This window comes from Sinocyclocheilus grahami, unplaced genomic scaffold, assembly GCF_001515645.1.
Source record: "Sinocyclocheilus grahami isolate Dianchi unplaced genomic scaffold, SAMN03320097.WGS_v1.1 scaffold16.1, whole genome shotgun sequence".
NCBI classification, from domain to species: domain Eukaryota; kingdom Metazoa; phylum Chordata; class Actinopteri; order Cypriniformes; family Cyprinidae; genus Sinocyclocheilus; species Sinocyclocheilus grahami.
In genome coordinates this window covers 761,386-786,908 of record NW_015505195.1, presented here as the reverse complement: position 1 = coordinate 786,908, position 25,523 = coordinate 761,386, and the positions used below count along the sequence as shown (strand labels likewise).

General features: G+C 36.1%; 1 protein-coding gene across 1 annotated transcript in view; it reads right to left on the bottom strand.

Annotated features, from left to right (window-relative positions):
• Nucleotides 1-2,484: 2,484 nt before the first annotated feature.
• The window catches only part of LOC107549700 (formin-binding protein 1-like), a 33,020-nt gene continuing 9,981 nt past the window's right edge, over nucleotides 2,485-25,523 (bottom strand). The window contains exons 2-13 of the mRNA XM_016230881.1: nucleotides 18,935-18,985; nucleotides 13,079-13,226; nucleotides 12,915-12,977; nucleotides 11,523-11,627; nucleotides 11,206-11,334; nucleotides 10,525-10,671; nucleotides 8,553-8,771; nucleotides 5,876-5,985; nucleotides 5,401-5,533; nucleotides 5,028-5,122; nucleotides 4,070-4,212; nucleotides 2,485-3,269 (exon numbers count right to left, since the gene is read on the bottom strand). Of these exons, the coding sequence (XP_016086367.1) occupies nucleotides 3,091-3,269; nucleotides 4,070-4,212; nucleotides 5,028-5,122; nucleotides 5,401-5,533; nucleotides 5,876-5,985; nucleotides 8,553-8,771; nucleotides 10,525-10,671; nucleotides 11,206-11,334; nucleotides 11,523-11,627; nucleotides 12,915-12,977; nucleotides 13,079-13,226; nucleotides 18,935-18,985 (1,522 nt within the window). The 3' untranslated portion in view covers nucleotides 2,485-3,090. The remainder of the gene's footprint in view (nucleotides 3,270-4,069; nucleotides 4,213-5,027; nucleotides 5,123-5,400; nucleotides 5,534-5,875; nucleotides 5,986-8,552; nucleotides 8,772-10,524; nucleotides 10,672-11,205; nucleotides 11,335-11,522; nucleotides 11,628-12,914; nucleotides 12,978-13,078; nucleotides 13,227-18,934; nucleotides 18,986-25,523) is intronic.

The following is a 25,523-nucleotide window of genomic DNA, read 5'->3' as shown; positions in this document are numbered from 1 at the left end:
ATGTATCAATTTCCACAAAAATATTAAGCAGAAAGAAATGTTTCTTGAGCACAAAATAAAAATATCGGAATGATTTCTGAAGGATCATGTGACACTGAAGACTGGAGTCATGGCTGCTGAAAATTCAGCTTTACCATTAATGGAAAATATTACATTTTTAAATATATTAAAATACAAAACAGTTCTTCTATATTTAAATTATATTTCACAATAGTATGGTTTTTCCTGCATTTTAATCAATTAAATGCAGCCCTGGTGAGTCTAAAACATTAGATATCTGGTTAAAAACATAAAAAAAAAAAAATCTTACTGACCCCAAACTTAAAACGTTTTGAATCTACAACCCATGATGCACTGCACATACATTATTTGCAGGTTAGAAACCTTGGCTGCTGAAAAAACAAGCAATCGTGACTAAATTCATTGTATGCAGTAGGAATATAAAATACATCAATCTAAACAGAGTGAAGAACTCCAAGAAATGAAAGTCAGGATGAACGAGACAAGACACAGGTATTTATTTCTCGGTTGCTCTTGCTCCAACACAATCCCCAGTATATAGTGGTCAACGCTGTCAACACATTCACACAAAAGGAAGCATTCACATCAGACATCATTCACTCCCTAATATTCCAATTCAAATGCAACAGGGTAAAAAGTGCATCGGTTAAGACCAGGCTCCTATTGAAAACAGAGTTCAGACAGGAAGAAAAACTGGTTACAAAGCGATTACGGCACGGTTCTTAAAAGTAAAGCCTGAAAGTCACTCACTCGGTAAAAAAAAAAAAAAGCCACGATAAAAACATTCATTCTGATTTTAAAGATGTTAATACATACAGTTTAATAATAAAAACTAACTAGGTATATACATATGCGAATATGCATCCATATGCACAGAGTTTTATATGTAAGAATCACATTCACAAATAGACGCACTTGAGATCAGATTCTGGAGACATGTGGTCCCTTGTTAGGAGGCAGTGAGCATGTTCTTTTAGCAGATGTGACATCAGGAGCTGAACAAGAAATGGAGAAAGCACCGCAGAGAGCTGGCAGCCCAAGAACGAGCACTTTTTTTGGGCACTGAGGGTCAGATAGACCCCTATAGGCCTTTAGTTTCCACACAGAGGCCTGTAATTAAGGCAGAGATGATGGTTGGTGTTCAGAGGTCCTCGCTGGCGTCTCTCTGCTTGTTTTATAAGGTGTTGGGTCCCCTTGCTGGTCAAATGCAGAACTGCATCAGGCTCCTTCCAGCCTCCAGACTAAGTAAAAGGGGGCGAGGCCAGTGGGTGGATGTTGCTGTGGGGACTGTTGCATTGACTACTGAAGCACCATGCTTCCTCTACTCTGATTGGTCATGCTTTTGAGACTTACATCATGGTTAACATGGAATGCATCAAAGAGGAAATGTAGTCGAAAGAGAAGTCAACGGAAACAGACAAACAAGTGGTTGGGAAAATAAGTGGTTAAATCCTAATAAGGGGTCAATTGGTCAGAACGGAATGAGGAATGAAAGGCTGCTGGATCATGCAGGTGCATGTTATGATGAACATGAGATGACGGTACAGACAGACATTCCGCTTAATATGTTAGTGCCAGGCAAAGACTCTTTTTGGGTTCTCCGTTATTGCTCAAGTGCGTCTTTCCACCGTTCTCCCATGCCCTCCCAGCACACCCTGATATTCCCTGGAACGTCTGCTGCAATGGAATGATGTTAATGGCCATGACATAAACAGCATGCAAACATGCAACCTGCCCCAACACAATTTTGGTATTAAATTCGCCCCACCGCCCCACTAACAGACCCACAGCAGTGAGTCCTGTCCACCAAACACCACAGAACCCCACTCATCCAATCAGGAACCTGTAGCCACAGAGAAAAGAGAAGACTGAGTCATTGACAGGTCCACTGACGACAAAGATTGATCAGCGACAGAAGAAAAATATAGAGGATGCTAGTGAGCCAGCTGAATGCTGCTCTGCAATTTTCTTGGATTGCATTTATTATATTCCTTTAATTTCAGGTCACACAAGTAAAAGGAACTTGCACCACTACAAGTTTAAACAGAAGAGTAGCACTCGCAGGAAAAGTTGAAATGAAACTGCAGGAAGAACTGCATGAACTGAAAGGTCAGAAGTACATCACTGTCTCCTCGTACAGTGATTGAACTGTAGAAACATTGAGGAGATGCTCCAGGAAGAGTGTACTTTAGTAGTGTGACCGTGTTTCTCATTATTATACTCTCTAAGACAAACAGATATTTGAAAAGGAGCTGATACATTTTGTTCAGGTTTGCTCCGATGGTATAAAACTGATTAAAAACAATACAAATCTCTACAATTCTACAGATTGATCTGCTGCAGCAGTGCAGAGGAAATAGTCACTTTTAGAGTGTGTCAGTGTGTGTTTGTCCTTGGGCTCACATGGTGAACAAAGGCATATGGCAGTCAGCCGAGCTGCACTTGATGAGTCACGGTCCAGCTGAATGCTGCTCTGCAATTTTCTTGGATTGCATTTATTATATTCCTTTAATTTCAGGTCACACAAGTAAAAGGAACTTGCACCACTACAAGTTTAAACAGAAGAGTAGCACTCGCAGGAAAAGTTGAAATGAAACTGCAGGAAGAACTGCATGAACTGAAAGGTCAGAAGTACATCACTGTCTCCTCGTACAGTGATTGAACTGTAGAAACATTGAGGAGATGCTCCAGGAAGAGTGTACTTTAGTTTCAACATGCATAAAACATAAGAGCTGATGATTGAAGTGTGACCGTGTTTCTCATTATTATACTCTCTAAGACAAACAGATATTTGAAAAGGAGCTGATACATTTTGTTCAGGTTTGCTCCGATGGTATAAAACTGATTAAAAACAATACAAATCTCTACAATTCTATAGATTGATCTGCTGCAGCAGTGCAGAGGAAATAGTCACTTTTAGAGTGTGTCAGTGTGTGTTTGTCCTTGGGCTCACATGGTGAACAAAGGCATATGGCAGTCAGCCGAGCTGCACTTGATGAGTCACGGTAAATCTGACACACGCTCCCCCATGTGTGATGTCATGACTAGGTGGTGCTGCCGTGGGTGATGTCATATGTAGGTGACCGCACCTTTGCTGTTTTTCTCCAGTGTGATCTCCACGTAGGATGTGGGGATGTAGCCCTCCTCTCCCCCTTGTTTCCGAACCCGTGTCCATCCGTCACCTTTATCTTCCTCTATGACATACAGCACCTCGTTCTCCTTCATTACCAATGTGCCTTCATTAGAGCCTAAGGAACACACACATTTTTAATACTATAAGAATTTAAGCCACATAAATGAACACAGTAACTATGGCATACTGTTGATTAACACAGAAAATAAATTCAACTTAAAAATATTTAATTTAGAAGGTGCAAAAGCAGAAATCTTTGTGAATTATTGTGAGTTATTAAGTAGAAAATCTGTCATTGCATTTATATAGTAATTCGTGTGGGTGCAATTGGTCGATGAAACGGTGCTTTTATGGACATTTATAATTCACATTATGCCGCAAATGTGTTTAACAGAACTCAAATTCTCTTAAAGAGGTCATTAAAAGGAGAATAAAAATGTTCTTGATAGTTACCCATATAAGGGGCTACTCGACAATAAACATACTGCAAGTTACAGAAGTCAAATCTATCTCCCCCCAGTTTAAAACATGAATTATTCTTTTCCACCCTTCGGAAACCAAGAGAATTGTTACATTGTTTTAACGACGTGTCTGAGTGAAAGATAAAGTTTTCGTTTGTTTTTCACATTTCACAACAGACTGTCATCTTGAGTATCAAAACCCTTGCTATGCTGTAAAGCAGGACACACAATATGGTGAAATGAAGTTAGCTAATCACAGCAGTGGCCAATTACTTAATGGCGCTTCAAAATCAGTGTGTTGCACAGAGAGTGAAAATGAGAATAGAAAATGATCAATTTCTCAAATACTGGACCTTTTTTTTTTGTGCAAAAAACAAACTAACCTTGAGAAACGTAATATGAAAATTTGAAACGGCATTTCGTGACCCCTTTAAACAAGGAGCTGTTTTTGTACCATCAAAAGAGTAGAGAGCTTTGCAGTGGCCGATGGCAGGGAGAGGATCGTCATCGTCAAACTCATCATCAAATTCATGTGGGTCTGGCTGCGGTGGAGACCGATGCTCCTGACTGTGATCATCTGTGTAACTGCCTTCAGGGCTGAAAGAAAGAAGAAAAGCGTCAATGTTTTAAAGTGGCCTTTATGTTCAGAGGCAGCTGTGTGACGTGTGGAGGCGCACAGCACTTGAATAGGACTGGAAAGTACGACCGTTTCATAAGACAACCATGCTACATAATGAGAAGATACTGTGCCATTGATATAACATGTATCTTAGTTGTATCTTTTAGTTTGCGTACATCAAGATCCAAATAAAAATAAAATATAATGAGAATAAGTAAATTTGCAGTATTTGCAGTAAGTACACTACTATTCAAAATATGTTTAATGTTTTAAAAAGAAGTCTCTTATGGTCTTGTGCTTATACTCAAACATTCCTTTGAGCAAAAATACAGTAATATTGTGAAATATTATTACAATTAAAATAAGTTTTATATTGTAATTTATTTTTAATTATTAAATATTCCTGTGATGGCCAAGCTGAATTTTCAGCATCATTACTCCAGTCTTCAGTGTCACGTGATCCTTTAAAAATCATTCTAATATGCTGATTTGGTGCCTTAAGAAACATTTCTTATTATGATGTTGAAAACAGCTGATATTAAATTTTAGTCAATCTGCCCTAGCATTGAAATATTTATGATCGATATTCCAACTACATGACTACTTGAATTCCACTGCTGTGCCTTTCTACTCATTTATATCTACAAAAATCTTGTAGAACAGCAACAGCTCTTCTACGCATGGATATACAAACAGTTCAGGGACTCATAAAAGGGATGGCTGTATACTAGACATATTATTGTCTATCCTGGCTATCTTAAGAATGTAGATAATGTAATCAGGAAATGCAGACCTCTCTCTGCCGTGGGGTGCGTGGTGGTTCACATCTGCACTGGACCGTCGCTCACTGCGGGATCCGTGCTTTCCTTCAACCTCTGCTAGCCAACTCTGAGATGGAGAGAGAGCGGTGAAGAGTGATACAGGTTCAAATATCTTGTACTACTAATGAACAACTGTTAAAACTCAAAGGCTTATTATGAGAAACTTAAAAGATCAATTGCATTTCATGTGATGCAGAAACCGCATTATGTCCATTACTCCACTAGATGGAGCTAACACACAGAGCCGCTCAGCTGTTTTATGTCAAATTTATCTAGATGTACATTCCCAGAGGCTGTGCTTCCTTATAAGACTGCAACAATAAGCCGGTCCTCTGGGAAGGTTACCTCATTTTTATGGATCTCAGAGCGGAGTTTCTCCATGTTGCATATGGTCTCTGAAATCTTGGGCTGGAGACTTCCAGGATCTCCCATCTGAGGATTCTTTTCATAGACATCCTTCATTTTGTTAAGAGCATCTCTGTGATAAAGACAATTATGATTTTTAGATATTATTCTCTATCCATTTAATAGGTTTTAAACAGTTTAAACTGAGCATGCATGGCTACAAACAGAAAAATAAATAAATACATACAGGAAAAAAGTAACTAAAACAACAACAATAATAATAATAATAATTTATTGAAATAAATACATTGATATAAATGAATATGCTATTTTTGTAAATAAATAAAGTAAATTATTTTTTTTCTGCAAATAGAGAATTCAGCCAGCAAGAAAAAAATACTTAAGGCAAAACTCAATGCTACACAGAGAAATTATTATAAAAAAAAAAGGGTGAGTAGCACTCTCCATGGTCTACCTTTGGTCCATTTCTTTCTGCAGTTCTTTATTCAGCTCATCGATCCTCTGTTGAAGTTTTTTGCGTCTCTGTTCAGGGGGAAGGTGGCTGAGATCCTCTAGTGTTGGGGCCTGTACAAATACAGGTTATTGGTTGGAGGCAAAGAAGCATCGACAAGCATCCAGTTGCAGTGCACATGGTATAAACAGCCGTTCTTAGGAGAGATGTCCTCCCTAGAGCTTAATGAGCCCGTTTGTTAGCATACAATCCAATTTTGCAATTCCACTGAAAGTTTATAAATATTTAGCCACACTATAAGACAGACAAAAAGAAAGAACGCTGTACAACTTGAGGAAGGAGGGGGTTTCATTGCGGTCATAGCATCCTAGAACTAAACACTCAAACGTCTGTTCTTAAACCTCATATCACATATATACTAAAGCAGTCCAAAACACACATTACTTACCAGCTTTAAAGACCACTGAGAGGTTATGGTTACGTCACGCCATTTCAAAAAGAACAAAGAAAAATTTCTTATAAACATCAGTCAATCAAATACATTTTGACTGACGATTTTAGTCACGTTTACACAGAATGGACCCATCTTATCAGGCATTAGCCAGTAGCTTTAGCTCAGTTCTTGTGAGTTTATCATGGTTAATACCACAAGAAAGACATTTTGGAAGTCTGGTCAAAAACCTGAACCAGCCTGAAACCTCACAACAATCTCATCTTTGTTTTTAATATTTCTGTTTAAGCTAAGTTATAAAGTAGAAGGTAAAAGAAGAACAGGTAATATCATGGAATTTGGTTTTACAGAAGTGGTTTTCAAATAAGTTTATCTGAACTACTAGGAAAAGGTCATCCGTTATGGCAGTTGTCAGTGTGTTAGTCAACACCACAACAGATGATTTAAAAGTAGTTGTTCACTTCCAGAATACAAATTTCCTGCAAATTTTCTCACCCCCATGTCATTCAAGATGTTTATGTCTTTGTCTTCAATTAAGGTCTTTGAGGAAAACATTCCAGGGTTTTTCTCCATAAAATAGACTTCAATGGGACCCAACGGGCTGAAGGTCAAATTGCAGCTTCAATGCATCTTCAAAGGGCTCTACACGGTACCAGCCGAGGAACAGGGGTATTATCTAGAGAAACGATCATCATTTTCTTAAATTGATATACTTTTTAACCACAAATGCTCATCTTGCACTAGCTCCGCAATGCGCGTCACGCACGACGTAATCACGTTGGAAAGGTCACGTGCGGTTAGCTCTTCGTCTGTGTACTCCGGTTCAGAAAGGTAGGGTAGGGTGAAAAACTCCTTCTCATTTTCTCCTACAACATTCTGCCTACGTCAACGTGATTACATAATGCGTGAAGTCAAGCTAGTGCAAGACGAGCATCTGTGGTTGAAAAGTACATACATTTTTATTTTTTAAAGAAAATTATCGTTTCTCTACACAAGACCCTTATTCCTCGGCTGGGATCGTGTAGAGCCCTTTGAAGCTGCATTGAAACTGCAATATGACCTTCAGCCCATTGGGTCCCACTGAAGTCCATTTTATGGAAAAAAGATCCTGGAATGTTTTCCTCAAAAACCTTAATTTCTTTGCGACTGAAGACAAAGACATGAACATCTTGGATGACACGGGGGTGAGAAAATGATCAGGAATTTTTTAATCTGGAAGTGAACTACTCCTTTAAATAATGACAGCAATTCAATATTCTTCTATTGTAGCTTGAATTTGCAAACATTCAGTAGGTTTGGTGTACAATCATACACACTACTGAAACTTGGCTATATACACCAAGAAAATCTTGAGGAAACAAAGATGGTGCTTGTGAAATTTTAGAATAGCTGTATCCAGTTAAAAGAGCTATTCACAAATATTAAACCTTAGCAAAAACCTCATTGCCTCCTCACCAAACCATATGTGAAGTGTCATAATTTGCTCTGTTGTTTAGATAAGGTCAGACTGGTACAAAGTCTTTTAAGATAATTAAAATGACTTTGATGGGCACTTTTCTACAAAAAGATTCACAATGGGATTTTTCGTGTTTAAAAGATGTTCAAAGGAGAATTATTCAAAACTGTGAATCTCCCAGACTAAACTCAATGTATATCCAGAAGACAATCCTCTCATGTTTGTAAAGTTATTGTGTCCCATCCTCAAGTCTGTTTTAATACATGTTCACCATGACAGCGATTTATAGCATTAAAGTAACTGCAAGTTACTGCAATATTCAAATGAGAGAAACAAGCAACATCAATCATGTAAATGCAAAACTGCAGCATCTACCAAAGAGAGTACAGGCAATGCAACTTGTGTAACTAAAATTACTGTCAGTGTGAACACAGGTATATGGAAAAGAGCTACTATGCCGTATTCTGTAATATGCAAATTTGCATGTGTATAAAAAAAATAAAGCAATAAAAAAACATCCACCCAACACTCCCTCCACCATATTCTGCAGCCTGACGCAAAAATCAAACAAGCATTTAAACCCCACAGCTAAAATTAGGGGCACAGTTCTTTGAACCCAGATAAAGCCTTATTCCTTCACTCAAAAACAATTGTGATTTTTCCTCATGTGCAGGAATTAGCTAAACCTTGGGTGAGAGAAAACGGCCCAAGCATAAGCACTAACGTCATAATCACGGCAAACCCACACACGCCAGTTCCAGGCCGACTCTTACCCCTCTTTTCACAGTTCGGAAGGATGGGATCTTAGATTTTGCATTTCTCATTTCAGATAGATGGTTAGCTATCCGCTCTGTAGAAAATTTAGGAGGGTGGAAATGGCCAGAGGGAAAACTCGGGAGAGAAGGGGGAGGGATGGACGGGGGAATCTGGGACAACAAAGATTTACGGTGAACTACTAACCAAACACAAACAAATGAACATGCAAAACTCATCTAAAATCACTCATCTAGCTAGTTAAATGGCTAAATGAGCAAAGTCTAGCTTGTTAAATGTTGTTTAGAAGCTAGTTTTAACTTTCATTACATCATTTAAATTAAGGGTTTTTAGAAACAAGAACTACTTTCAAGGGAAGGAAAAACGTGAATCCATGTTGTTAAAAAGATATAAAAAGGTCAGGAAGTCTGTAGGTTTCGAGTATGAGGATGTGAACAGCTCCGAGTAGAATCTTTGAGCTGTCATCCTGAAATTACAGTAATTCACCAAAATGTGAATGCAGCATTATTTCTAGTATAAGATGTGCATAAATTAGATGGTCTTAAATGCTAAATTATTTAAGAAACCTGGAGGGGTATCCTAACCTAGTTAGGAGCTGCTAAATGTGTGTTACGAGCACTGAGATCTTGTCTGAATGTCAGTTGGGCTATTAACTCAGTATGCGTTTGCTGGGGCCATTAACACACCTGAGGCTGCACACAGTTGTTCAAGAAAAATAGTGATCCTCTTTAAAATATAACTTATGATGGAAAACTGGTGAAAAGAAAATTGGCTGGTGGGACGCAGGATTAAGTGTCTGTATTTAAGCAGGTCTTAGACTTCACTAAGTTGCTTTTAGTTTCTTCACATACAACTGAAGTCCTACTTTTGGCTAAGAACTTTGACTCCAAAGTCAAAGTATTTCTTAGAAGTTCTATATCAAATTTTCAAAATTCGGGGTCAATAAGATTTTTTTACTAAGCATATTAGAATAATTTCTGAAGGCTCATGTGACACTGAAGATGAGTAATAGCTGCTGAAAATTCAGCTTTGTCTTAAAAGGTAAAAACTACATATTAAAATATATTAAAATAGAAAAAAGTTATTTTAAAAAGCAAAATTTCACAATATTAAAAAATATTTTACTGTAGAAAGATCAAATAAATACAGCCTTGTTGAGCAAAAGAGAATATTCAAAAACATAAAAAAAATATATAACAATTTAACCAACACCAAACCTTTGAACAGTAGTGTTCATACAAGACCAGGACAGAAAGAGAAAGAGAAAGAGAGAGGGAGACTAAAACAGGGCAAGATAAAAAAGTAATCAGCGGTTGTGGCGCCTTTTCATAAGCATCAGCACTGGCGACAGCACTAAGAAAATGAGCAACTTATTTCTCTCAACCTCCCTTGCTCCCAATCATCCACTCCCTCGCTTCCTCCCGCCTACTCGCTGTCTCTGATAATCCCTTTTTTCTATCAAGAAGTGGACCGCAGCTACCAAGGAGATCACAGGTACAAAACGACCTCAGGGAGAAGTATAGTATATTTCCTTAAATTCATAATGGAGCGTAATAATTTACTTGAGGCAACAAATGGATGAAACCTGGTTATCAAAGCATGTTAGATGTCATAACTGCACCACCTGGATATAAAATGAATCTTTCTCTGATGAAAATGAATCTTGTTCTACTAAACAGAAGTTCAGTAAGATTTTTTAAAATGTTTTATAAAAGGACTCTCTTATGCCCACCAAGGCTGCATTTATTAGGTCAAAAATACAGTAAAATCAGTAATAATCTGAAATATTATTACAATTTAAATAACTGTTCTTTTTTTATTTTAATATATTTTAAAGTATAAATTATTTTTGTTTTTGAACAGCAGTTTTTATATTGTTAATATTTAATTCTAGAATTTATAGATGTTTAACCAGTACCCAATTCATTTTTGTAGGGCTCTTGAACATTTTAATAGCATTTTAGCACTTACCCTACGCTCGTCCACATTTTTAGCGGCAGTCACCATGCCCTCCAAGCATTTTGAGATAATGGGAATGACTCTTCGTTCCACCTCAGCAAAACTCCGGTACATCTCCCCAAGCTTGACCGTCCGCCGTTCATCCATGTCTTGCAGATTCTACAAGCACACAGACACAAAAGAATCAACTACATACACAAAACTACACTAGACATTTGATTCATTAGATCTTTTCTGTGAGTGGTCGCAAACCAAATGCAATTTATCACAGTGTTATTGTTAACTGAAACTATTAACAATAGTTAATGTTAACTGAAATAAAGCTGAAATAAAATATAAATATTAGATGAAAAATTTACTTAAAGAAATGTTGCCCTGTCAACTAACTGGAATAAAATAAGTTTAAGTACTAAAATTACTAATACTGAAACTGAAAAATAATATTCAGATATATTAAAAGAAAATAAATAAACATTTAAAAAAAGCACCAAAAATTACTAAAACTTAAATAAAAATAAAAAATAAAATGTATTAAATATTAATAAATACTATAATAGTATATAAATAATACTAAAATAACAAGTTTGTTAACAATTTATTCAGTGAGTATAGTCTCTAAAAGCTTGGACTTCAAGAACTTACAAAAAAAATTGAACTGAAATATCAGAAACTACAAATCAGGTATATCATCACCTTGAATATTTGAGGGATGGCCACGTTGAAATGTTTCCACTGTTCAGAGTTAAAGTTTTGCAACTGGGCTGCATACTCGTTCTTGCTCTCCTCTGCCATGTGTTGTCTCAGATACAGCTGGGACTTTGCCTAAGACAGAATGAATGGTCATCTGTATTACTAATACTTCAGGAATACAACTCAGTCAGGACAACTTCCAGTTTTAGGCCAAAAACTGCACTCAAGTACTGTTTTGCAACGTTTTTCCAAATGGTTCAGATAATATTCAGTCAATAACTTTAAGTCATGTAGAGTATATTAGGACCACAACAAACTACCTTTTCCACCTCTGACTTCGTGGCGTTGATATCGCTGTCTAGCCTTTCGTAGATGAGCTGTGATTTCTCGGCCTCTTTGCATTCCCGTTCAAACTTCTTTTTACTCTGTAAAATCCATACAGAAAAGGAGACACGTTGTTGGGCTGTCAAAACACACATGACGCATTTCCTGCAACACGACTTGAGCATTGATGATCTTCCTGCGTAAAATAGTCATAAAAGTCATGTTTTGATCAAGTAGCAACATAAATACAGATAAACGTACAAACAAACATCCAAAACAGTACAGAGAGCGAGAGTGCTAATGAAATTTGTGTAACAGCTTCCAAAGCATCTGTGTTTCATTTTGTGACAGTACAAGAGCGAGGAATACCTATGTTATTACGACATGGCCATTCTCAATGCCAGATTCAGCTGTTGCTGGCCTTTAGCTGTAGCAACCATAAGGCTGCAAAAATACTCCAGCTGTACAGTCTATGAGAAGCACTGACAGGCAGGAAATGTACAGGATGCAGGAATGCAGCGCAGGGTATGAATTGGAGAGAAATGGAGAATGGAAAGAGAGAGCTTTATAACATGAATGTGGCACAGGAAGGTTTCCATTTGTACACTGCCAACAGCCTTTGACACATTCTTCTGTTTTATACTTGCACAAACACACACAGATATATCTGGATCTCAGGTCACAGCTGGAGGAGAGGTTGTGAATCAGTCACTTGCACTCAGCCATTAACAACAGTGCAACTAGCAGACGTACAAACCATCTCAAAAAGGGCTGATGCTATTCCAACATTTCTGTGGTTGCTACCAATATCAGTAAAATTTCACGTTTCTCATATTCAATTTGAAAAACAGCAAAAAATAATACGCCACTGAATATTAAATCAAAAGCATACAGTAAAGCATCCTCCCTGCTTATTACTCTTCAGCTCTTGGTCTGAGAAATGTTGTTTTGTTGTTATGTTTATTTGTTAATAAACTTTTTTTAATCTAACTTTGCAAAGCAAACTGGATTTAAATGAGAATTATAATTAATATTATTATTATCAAAGTATTTAAATAATTATATATATACTGCTTCAGGTATTTCAAATAATTATTTCAAATCATTAATTAATAATTACTTATTGATAAAGTGAACAGTTACTAATAAAATAAAGGAAAAATAAACAAATTACAGCCAATAAAATAAAAAATTATAATAAAGATGCAAAGTAAACAGTTTTTGAGCTATTAGTAGTATCAAGCAGTCAAACATAAAAAAACTGAACAAAAAGTATTACTACTACTACTATTATGTTTGTCCCAGCTGTTTCAGACATAATTGACTGTGATTTTTTTTTTTGTACCAAAGTACCAGTACTTCTGATCTCTAATCTCAAAATGACTCACATTGTCCATGTGTTTCCAGCACTGGTCTAGATACTGTTGGGTCTTTCGTCCCTCCTGGAGATGCTGTTGATCAGACAAGATACAACAATATTTCAAATACAACTTCTTGTATTGAACTTCACCAGAATGTGCAGTTGTCTCAGGTGCATGTATTCGACACTCACATGTTTCCTCTCTGCCTTCAGGTCCTGTGAGTACCTCATCAGCTCCCCATAGACTTTGTGCCCCATCTCCTCAGCAACGACCTCTCGCTGACCTGAGTAGTCATTCAACTCATTCAGTATGGAGTAGAATGACAGACAGGATGTGAACCTGCAGGAAGAAAATATTCAACAAGAAAATGGAAAAAATGATCTGTTTAAATCTTGTTTATTTTTATTGTCATATTAGCATCAATGGCTATTTTCATGGTAAAATCACAGTACACCATTGCAATGAAAACTACATAGGATCTTTCAATTTGCTAAAATATTTAGTTCCATCAAACAAATACATTTTGCAAGCTTTCTTTTGCTTTTGTTGTCCATAGCACAAAAGTAAAGAATGATTAACATGGTGATAATCTCAAAATGACCTACGTGTCAACCTATTACCATTTAGAAATATTAGTAAACTTTAAAATAACTTATGTAATTTTAGGATATCTGAACATCTTGCATCTGAGCTAAAGTCTTACATTCTAATATGGGACATTTTACTGCCTTATTTTTGAGAGATGTCTATGCCCTCATAAAAAATTAAGTGAATTTATCACCAGACACATGCAGCTTCTCTTCAAGTTGCCGTCATGGGTCCTGGGGGTCGGCAGACTCTATCTGTATGTTGATATTGACTAAAGGTCAGTCTGCAAGGCATGACTAGCTCACTATATTAAAAATCCACTCTTACACACACACACACAAATCTGTTCATCTCTCCTCTTTAAGCATGTGAGTGTATTGGGAGGGCAGGACAGAGTTTTTTGTCCAAAGCAAATGTCCCCCACCTCCAGGGTTGAGTTCTAATCGGCGAGCTGTCTCTACACTACATGAGGTATGTCCTGGGACAAAAACACATGCTGGGAGAAATTATGCCTATCTAACGGAATTCATTACGGGATTTGGGAGGATCTGGAGCTGACACCCAGCATATACTCCCCGGTTTCTGCTTTCAACCTAAATCTACAGGCAACAGGGAAGAAACATGCTGCTTAGGACAGTAACTGCAGCCAAGACATACAATGAAATAATATCATGAGTTCAACTTTAAAGAATTAATGGTAGCTCAAACTTAAATGTTTTTATTTCCCGCTTTTAATTTCCACTTTTGTCATTTATTATTATTATTTTTTTTTAAATAATTTTCTTTTTTTTCTTTTTTTAAGTATTATCACTGTAGATTAATTTATCTTTCTTTCAGTTGTAGTTTCAGTTCAGTAATTTATATGAGCAATATCACTCGAGTACGAGAGCGATACCGGCTCTATATCAGCATGGCTATATCTCTCTCTCTCTCTCTATATATATATATATATATATTTCATTATATAAAATCTGAATATATAAATGTAAATTGTGAATATATAGTTGTAAGTCTGAATATAAGGAAGTAAATCAGAATATATATTTATAAATCTGAATATATTGATACAAATCTGAAAATGTAAAAGTAAATCTGTATATACAGATATAAGTCTAACTATATAAGTGTAAATTGTGAATATGTAGTTATAATTCTGAATATATAAATGTAAACTGCAAAATATAGATTTAAGTCCGAAATTTATATACAAAACTGAATATATAAATGTTAATCATGAATACATTTTTATAAGTACATCTGAATATAGAGTTTAAAGTCTGAATACATAGAAGTAAATCTGAAAATATAATGTAAAGTAAAAAAAATTAATGTAATTTTGAATATATAAATGTAAATTGTGAATATATATTGTTATTATTCAGACAATATAATAGTAAATCAGAATGTATGTTTATAAATCTTGAGTATAAATAAATAAATAAACATATATAAAATCTACCTCCCAACATATCTTTATCATCAGGCATGTGAATAGACAGATGTTCTTTTGCCTTTTTTTAAATGAAAACAGTATGCCTATACATCCACATGCATCAATGCAGATATTGTGCTATATTAATTATTGTAATTATTACTATCACATGCTGCTGCAACTGTCTCAATAAAAACACTACTTGTAAACAAGGATTTTTTTTAAATCCGGAACAAAAAAAGAACAGTATTTATTCAAATTTAAAAAAAAATTTTTTTTTGTTTTAGATAGACTATCTATGAGGAAACAGACTGCAGAGTAATATGAGACACATGAAAGTCTACCTATATAGGAAATCAGTTTCTCTGGACAATGGACTATTAAACGGTTTGAATATTTGACCAAAATAATGTCCTTACTGACCAATCAGAATCAAGTATTCTAGAAGTATATGTAATAGTCTGTTACTAACTATATAATAATAGAGCCCGACCGATATGGGTTTTTTGGGGCAGATAAAAAAAAAAATAAACAAATTCTACTGTTCCTAAAATTCTGTATGTTGCTCAAAAACAAAATATATTGTGTTAAGGGGAAAAAGTTTTTTTTTTTTTTTTTTACCCAGTCACAACCCTCTACATTGCGAGTAAATCACTCGCATATGCAACTAAATCTTTACTCTGGGCGACTAAATGATGACTAATATTAGCTAGAGATGCACTGATTGCAATTTTCTTGGTCGATTCCGATTTCCTTGTTAGTGTGATCTGCCGATACCGATTTTCGCCGATTTTGATATTCTTTCCAAGAACTATAATTGACAGCATATACAAACAAAAACCTACTTTTCTTCAAGCTAGTCAGAACATTGTTTTTGCTTCAAATTGGGTTATTATTAAATCAAATTATGTATATGAAATTATATAACTAAATTATATGAAATGATATAAATTATATGTATATGAAATTTATAGCTAAAATTAAATAACTGTAATTACAGATTTAGGTTAAATAAAGATGTCAGTCTTTATTTTTCTTCTTTTTAGGAAACAAATCAAAGAAAAAATAAACAAATTCTACTGTTCCTAATATTCTGTATGTTGCTCAAAAACAAAATATATTGTGTTAAGGGGAAATTTTTTTTTTTTTTTTTTTTTACCCAGTCACAACCCTCTACATTGCGAGTAAATCACTCTCATATGCAACTAAATCTTTACTCTGGGCAACTAAATGATGACTAATATTAGCTAGAGATGCACTGATTGCAATTTTCTTGGTCGATTCCGATTTCCTTGTTAGTGTGATCTGCCGATACCGATTTTCGCCGATTTTGATATTCTTTCCAAGAACTATAATTGACAGCATATACAAACAAAAACCTACTTTTCTTCAACGCAGTTTTATTTTCATTAAAAAAACACAAGTAAAAAGTCAGTAATAACATAAGAACAAATAAAAAAAATAGCAAACAACAGCACAAATAAATGCAATAGAATAAAGAGAGCTATGAAACTAAGTTTTTCAGGTTAAGTAAGCTTTTATTCAGTAAAGAAATACTACAGAAATTAAAGTAATCAAATGTAAAATAACACATCCAGTGTTATTTTACATTTGATTACTTTAATTTCTGTAGTCTTCATTGTAAAAAATACAGATTAATGCTTACCATTAAAGTTATAAAACGTATTCAGTCAAGAGCACAGAAAATTATTTTCTTTGTCTTTTGATTAACATGACAGCAGCATAAATATTGGACTGCGGCCCCTTTAAGAGTTTATCCACGGACCCAATATACTGTTACACAACATGCGTTCTCTTTCTCAACTAGTTAACGTTCCAAAACTGACTGTTTAACTGGATACTCGCCAAAACGGGCATTTTGAAAAATTTTTATGTATTTGAACGTTTTAGCGCAGTTAGCCACTCATTTTGGTATTTGTGGCTCACAAGCTGTTTGAGACTGAGCGCGGATTGTGCGCTCCACTAATATAGATCAGTGGTGAAGCGCGCGCGTTTGGTATATTTTTGGAATGACTAAAATAATGCGCAATACAAGCACTATTTAACTGGAGCGAATGAGACGTGTGTAAGAGAGAAGAGGTCGTCGGAGAGAAGACAGCGAGAACGCGTGACTGACGTTATTGCCTGTGTCGCTTGTAACAAAATGGATCGGCTGGAAATCGGAAAGAAGTGAGACTGACCGGCCGTTCATGAGGAAAATCGGCAGATTCCGATCCTTGGCAGATCGATTGGTGCATCTCTAATATTAGCCAATGACTAATAAATTCTCAGATTTTACTCGCCAGTGTGTGAGTTGGAGGCTAAGCATAAGTTTAGCACAGATATATTTTCACTCACAGAACTCTCTGACGGAGCGCTTCAGAGTTTCACTCTCCATCAAGCGATCTGTGAAATTTTTCATTCATCTGAATGGAGAGAGAGAGAGAGAGAGAGAGAGAAAGAATTGACGCGCTACATGTAAACGATATTCTTTGTTGTATTTTTCTGTCAAAATAACGGAGTTCTTTTGGAATTCTTCAGCTCTTAAGAACTACCAGGTTCTCCGGTAGTGAGGCGGAACTAATGCGCAAACGGCAATCTCATTGGCTGGCGCTCACCTATTATCGTCCCTGTTTTGATTTCAGCAAATCAGTTCGAGCGAACGCGCACAACCCGATTAATAATCATGAATACAGCAGCTAATTAATCCTTAGTGCGTTTTATATTGTTCTTATTAGTAGAATTCGTATCATTATTATATTATCAATATCTTTGTTAGTTTTTTCTAAATTTTTTTACAGAAACACTGAATGACCAAAAAGCACCACCACCAGTCCAGTTAAAATGTTCTGTTAAAATGACTAATATGCATTCAAACATGGTTATCAAGTTTCAACTCTAATTATTAAAGTTCTACCATTAAATAATACTTGATTATCATATTATAATGCTTGACTGACTGATGTTAAGTTGATCGAGGCAAGGCATTTAACAATTTAACAATAAACGTTATTATCCAAAATGAGTCTGACATCAGTGCACTGAACATTAAAGTTGAAGTTTATTCAACTTTAATTCAATTCAATTCAACTTTATTCCATTGAAGTTTATTTCACTTTGGAACATTCATTCACTGATTTGCGCTAGCCTACTGTCTTCACACACAGACGAAACTTACTAGAGAAGTGTGAAGTGTGACATAATATACCTTAATTAATTCACGTCTCGCGCACTTTAATGCCCTTTGAATGTAACGTGTACGTTCCCTTGGAACTGGAATCACGGCAGAATATCATGTGAAGTCCACTTCGCAGGGCACTTACGGTCGAATAAGCCAAAGCTTGAATGCTGCTGCCTGAACAAGAGACCTCCTTACTGAAGTGAAAGTGTTGGCAGGTGTCACTATCTCGTGAACGCGTCGGCGGAGCTCCACCAAATTCGGGGGATCCCTTCAGCTCGAGGAGTCCTCTCGAACGCCACCCTCTGCACGTCGGTAGCCCCCCGGGATCGCTAGATCGGTCGGCGTCGGACCGTGAATTTAACCGCCCATAACTCACGAAACCCAGGGGCTATCGACGCGGGGGGTGGTCTCATTCGAAAGAGGGCCTCGAGACATACACTTGATTAGTGTTCGAGAGGGTTCCTCGAGCTGAAGGGATCCCTCGAATTTGGTGCGGATTCGAGATATGGCCGTTCAAAGTTTCAGTGGTTTTCCATAGACTTAAGCTTTAAAGTGTTTCATCCAGGAAGCCAGTAGCAAACATTGGAGCAGGCTCTGCTGGACAAACTAAGTAATTACACCATTTCAAGCATTTTATCTGTGTTATATGTTCTGTAAAAAAAAAAATCTGCCGATACGATATATCGGCGACAGGCTCATATCGGCTAAACGATATATCGGTCGGGTTCTAATATATAAATAACTTTTTTAAATTATCCATTAAAAGTGTAAATAGCTGCAAACATAACCACTTGAGAGCACACCAGAATAAGTGGGGAAAAAAAGAAAGTATGCAATTTATCTCACCTGGGCTCCTCATCTTTGGAGCGCTTGGGGCAATATTTCTTAACCAGACTCCTGTTGGGAAACAAAAAGAAATATTCAGAATACACAGAGGAACACAAAAACAGCTCATGTTATGAATAGATCAAAGAAAACGACTCATTAGGGATTATAATATCCCTTAATATCAAAACTAAAGTTATTCATACAGCCATGAAGACAGAAGAGAGTCTATCTACAGTGTGTTTACTTTGTGTATCAGAGAATTAAAGTAGACCATGGTAAACAGGCAAAAAAAAAGTGATGGTATGCTAATCTGTCTTCCCTCTTCTCTCGTCCCACGCAGTATAAACTCAAGGGTAGGAACGCAGAAACAAATCTTATGTGGGAGCTCTTGAGAGAAGCTGCACTGCTGTGCTCAGGCATGTTGCGGTCTTCAGGGATGGGGATGGTGTGGGGGGTCCACCGAGTGTGCTCATGGAGTGGGACAGCCCTTCTCCCCAAACCAGACCCCCATCAAGCTGCATTAATGACGTTTGGCACTTCCTTTATGATAGCTTCCTCAAATCCACTTCATGAAATAGATCAAACAAACACTCACTTCCTGCCTCTTTTAGTATGGTTATGATTAGTACACTCATAACCAAAGTATCTCAGAATCTATTTTTGATTCAGACGATCTTACAATTCTTACTGAATTTTAGGGCTGCAGTAAAAACATAAGCATCTAACTGATAAACAACAAATAGTGTGATGTGGAAAAAATATGTTATGTGCACTTCAAAGTGTAACGTTAAAGTTTTTAAACAATGAATATTAGGGCAGGAATACAGTCCAACGTTTCTTATGACTGTATGAATAATTTTATATTACAGTAACAGTACACAATAAATGTATTTTACAGGAAATTATATTATTTATATTTAAATTTTTTCAAATAGTTTAAAATAAAATACTGGTTATTAAATTAACTGATTTATTGTCTTCAAACAATGTAAAAATTGAATGAATAAAAATGTATTAATATTGTTAGTATATATATTTAGTATACATGTTGTTTTAAATAAAAAACACTCATTCTAAATATTTATAAACTATTTATAAATACACATATGAATGTTAATAAATAACACATTTTATGGTAATTTGCATGTTAATTTATAAAAAATAAAATTCTAAATATAATTACATTATTCAATTTAAACAAGATTTAAAAAAAGAGACAACTGGACAATATGCAGAACAATATGCTTTTTCGATAAAATGCAGCAATGGCTTTTTTTTTTTACAGATTAATCAAAAGAAAAATCAATTAATCATCCAAAACATTTATGTGCAACCCTGCTGAAAAAAAATTATAATGCAGAAATACATGATTAATACAAAATAAATAAAAAACAAAGATATTAATATTAAACGAGTGTAATGTGGTTCGGCTCAATTCACCCCTTACTATGGAAACCCTTGAGAGAGAAAACAGTCTGGGTGTTGCCATGTGTGACGGGCCGTGTCTTGAGGGGGGTTTAGAGAGCAGTGTGGGACCTGTCAGGTAGAATGAATGTGGTATTACACTAGAACCTTCAATGAGATTTGAGAGGGGGGAAGAGGAACGACTCTATAACCGTATCTAGGCAACAGCAGAATGTCCACAGAGACAGAGACATCCCGGGAGAGGAGAGGTAAGGAGAGGAGGCCACAGCTGCAGTCATTGCATGTCCTTTGGCGAATTTATGGCGTGAGTCTAAAACTCAGTTTGATCTCTTATTAAATCTTACAACTTAGAGCCTACAGGGATTTTTGACCCTTGATTTGTCTCTCACCCCTCACGTTGAATCCAAAGGCAAAAAACAATATTACAACATAAGGGAATGATGGAGGGAAAAAAAAAAGAAGAAATCAATCAATCAACAACACGGGTCAAACCAGGTGTGTTCATAAGGACAATCAGAGCCATATTATAAAAATGGTTCGTTCCGCTTTAAAAACTGACTGAATGAGCCACATTAAAAAAAACAGCCAACTATGGCTGTCGCGATACGTCGATTTTATTAGACTATTCGATTTTAAAAAATCCTCGACTTCATTTTGCTCACGTCGACTAACCAGCAAAATACCGGAAGTGGCGCATTTCACAAACGAGAATGAATAAAACACATTATTAGTCTGTTTTCCAAGGCTGCATGATATATTAAACCCATTTAAAAATATAATTAATCATATTTGTGAATTCACATATGCTACGATTTAATTAAATAATTATATGCGATGATATAATTAAAGTCTACTGTTTCACAGTCAACACATGGCTTTTTGGCTAGATTTAAAACAAGGAAAAGTGCACTTTTAGATAAACAAGGCAATAATAGATGGCACTTGTGGTGGTAGTTAAACAAAGTTATATTTATTGAGTTTAAACGTGAATATGTCTATGAAAGATTGTATTGTACTGTGATAAACGAGAATCACAATGCTGAAAAAGCATTTTCAGAAACGTTTGGATTTGAAATCAAAATAATGGCTAAATGTTGTGTTTGTGGTAAACAGCCACGGATCAGGAGCGGACTGCAAACGCGTCCTGTGCGAAAGCAAAACGAGTCCGTGCTGCTTCTGCACCGCATACACGTACTGTATACACACTGCAGACGGAGTACGAGTGAACTTGGCACAACAAATCTAGTTCAACATCTGAGGCAACACCACAAAAAGCTCTATGACCAATTCATGGGGAAAAAAAATCCCTGGACACAGAATTTTTTTTTTCTTTTTCTGCCATATATGTCTATTCTATAGACATTTTGTTACACCTTTACTTAGTGATTATTTTGCCTTATGTCTTTTCTAGAGACATGTTACAGCTTTTGATAAAGCTCTAATTGGTTTTCTTTTGGAAATATGTTTCAAATTCACAGTGAATGCATTTCTGACTGTAAAGCATTGTCTGTGTGTGTCAAAATCGCGATTAAAATCGAAATCGCAAAATTGATCAAAGAAATCGCGATAGTTTTTTGCATATCTCTGCGGCCAGATTAAACCTAGTTATAGCCTATATATTATGCTCTATTCATTATTTTTTAGAAACCTCGCACTTTTCTGCTCAATTTTAAACGTTGTTCTTGTATTCAAATTAAGCGCGGTCCACTGCTGCACACCTGCCACAATATCGATACAGAGTCGGCTGTATCGATACTCGTATCGTCAAATCTGCACTCTCTACGTTTAAAAAATTAAAATTTGAAGAGTTAACTAATGCACTGCCTTCACTGTATCTAACGCAAACACACACTCGGTCACTCACACAGATCACGTTGTGGCCGCACTCAGACATTCAGGAACAAACTTTTTAGCGCAACCCCGCAATTTTATCAACTAAATAGCTTAATCGCTCAAGAGCTACGCTATCATTCTCAACAAGTAGCTGGTAACATCATTGTTTCTAAAGGAATTAAAGCCACAGCTTCACTGTTAATAGAGAAACGCGGCAAAACGTTGGTAATTCATACATACACTGAATGCATGAATAGAATATTGAGGTGGAGATCGCTTAACTGCAAGCTAAAACCGGTGTTTCAGAAAGCAAGCGCGTTTATCCACAGTGGAGAGAGAGCGTGCCTGCACATGGTTGCCAGGTTGACAAAGATAAGTAGATTACGTCTCTTTATATCAGGCAACCCAGTTGTGCTCCTCTGCGGCCAGATTAAACCTAGTTATAGCCTATATATTATGCTCTATTCATTATTTTTTAGAAACCTCGCACTTTTCTGCTCAATTTTAAACGTTGTTCTTGTATTCAAATTAAGGGCGGTCCACTGCTGCACACCTGCCACAATATCGATACAGAGTCAGCTGTATCGATACTCGTATCGTCAAATCTCTGTGACGATACATCATTGTATCTATGTATCGAACACAGCACTAGTTGTTGTGAGTTTGGGTTTATTATAACGTTAATCTGGGAACGCAACACGCGCCATTTCATCAGATTTGTAAGGTATAAATCTACACAAACACATCGCGGTTTCAAAATAAAAGCTCAAACCCTCATTCTGAGTTTACACGTTTTGATGTCCACATATTCATTTAATTACAGTGGCTATGGCATTTCGATCCTAAAGAAATGGCCAAATATTAAATATTAAGTGGACATTTGAATGAAATGGTGCTTGGTCAATATTAAACAAGGATTAAATCGCACAGTAATGTGTAAAAACAATCTTCAGGCCATTGGCGCCCCCTGCAGGCCTTTGTTGTAATGCGTAATGTACATTAGCTCTATTGTTTATAATACATTATGTATTTTAACAATTTTGTTCAATAAAACCATATATCTTGCTTTTGATACTTTATTTGAACTAATTATTGTTGCCTCATTGCTATTATATATGTATTTTAAGTCATTTTAAAGGCTATTGTTCACTTACATCTATTTTTATTACCACAATTTTTTTATTATAATTATAGGGCACTATGAAATCAGTTTTATTTCCAAATTCAGTTTTTTCCATTTTCATTTTTCTATACTCTGTTTTAATGGTTACATAAAATTTTATTAATCAAAAAGCCTGTATAATTAATTGAGGTTTACAGTTTTATCTTTACCAAATTCTGTTTTCCATTATTTTCTGGATTAAATTTTAATGGTTCCTTACATTTTAATAATTAAAAGCTTCTCTAATTGATTTTATTTATAAAAAAAAAATATATATATATATATATTTTTTTTTTCCAGAAATACTGCATATTTACATTTTGCTTGGGTGAACCCAGCAAAAGATCCCTGACTATTATGTGACATTACAGTGTAGTGACCGAGGATGTACACTACAGGATGGGAATGGCACATTAACTGACCACAAACCCAGCATTTCTTAAAAGCTGAAGAATTCCAAAGAAACTCCGTTATTTTGACAGGAAAATAAAACAAAGAATATTGTTTACATGTATCACATCAATTCTGCATGTTATGTGTGACTCTCTCTCTCTCTCTCTCTCTCTCTCACTTTGCGCGTGTGAGAGAAAGCGTCAGCGAGTCGTGCACCTTCACACTAGAGTTTACGTTACGCCAAAACACACAAACACAGGTGCACTGCGCATCCATTGAGATGAAATGATAGCGCTCAGTCAGTGTTTGGCGAGTGAAAATATATCTGTGCTAAACTTATACTCAGCCTCCAACTCACACTGGCGAGTAAAATCTAAGAATTTATTAGCCATTGGCTAATATTAGACATCATTTAGTTGCCCAGAGTGAAGATTTAGTCGCATATGCGAGTGATTTACTCTCAATGTAGAGGGTTGATTCATATATATGTTTAAGTATATACTATAAAATTTAAATACATTTCTTATGTATAGCATTTTTTTAATAAGGCAACAACATATGATAGATACGATAGGACAAAACAAATACAGTGCAGCCCGAACTGCTTTTATACAGTCTATGAGCACGAAGCGCTTACAATGTGCGCATCCGGTGTGCAGAATGATGCGCATCATTCTGTACACCAGATGCGCACATTGTAAGCGCTTCGTGTTAAAAACTACAAAGCACAAAGGGAAGAGAAATTGATGTGTAGTGTATTATATCTGTGCAACAGTTATTGAGCCTTTCTTTTAACGGTTTTAAATTTCAGTTACTGTGTACGTTAAAAACTATTTATAGTCTTTTCTACGCCCGTGTTTTGTTCTCACAGACACCCGCTAGCAAGTAACAAAACATTAAACTCCGGCAAGAAGATAGTCTTTTTTGCAAAATCATAGACATGTATTTACAAATCAAGTATAATGGGAACACAGAATGATCTTGGAGAGAGCTTTACCGAGCTGACTGCTGTAACCGAACGCGACCAGTGTTTAAAAGCTGAACGAATGACTGACAGCTACAGCGGAGTTTGTGTGAACTTTAATGTAAGGACTTAAATATTCATATGTAGCTCACATTAATCTATTGTATGACTTCAGAAGTAACACAGAATAATTCGCACAATCGGGGAAAAAAATAATAAAAATCTCGGACTTGGATCGGCCCTCTCTGACCGATGACCGATCCGAGAAAAATGGCACTATCGGAGCCGATACCCGATATGAATATCAGATCGGCGCATCCCTAGTCACAAGGACTAATTTAACGATGTCCTTACTACCTTTCTGGGCCATAAAACGTTTCAGTTACGTGGCTGTCTATGTAGGATCAAAAGGGTCTTGTATTTCATTAAATATATATTAAATTGTGCTCCGAAGATGAACGAAGGTCTTCTGGGTTTGGAATGATTTTAGCAAATGGCTGCAATATAACAAAGAGTGAACAATTTAAGGGGGTCTGAATACTTTCCGTACCCACTGTAAGGGTGAGTAATTAATGACAGAATTTTCATTTTTGGGTGAACTGTCCCTTTAATATTGTCAACAATCATATTAAATAAACATATTGTCCAGCCGTAACACTCGATCTTCAACCTAACACTTCAGTCAAGCCAGTAGAACACACTGGGGTTCATCTGTTCAGTAGACTATATTTTGAGCTGACTTTATGTTGTCGTTATACTGACAGCATCTTATTTAGCTGATGAGTGCAATAATCAGAGAATGAAAGAAAGAAAGAAAGAAAGAAAGGGGG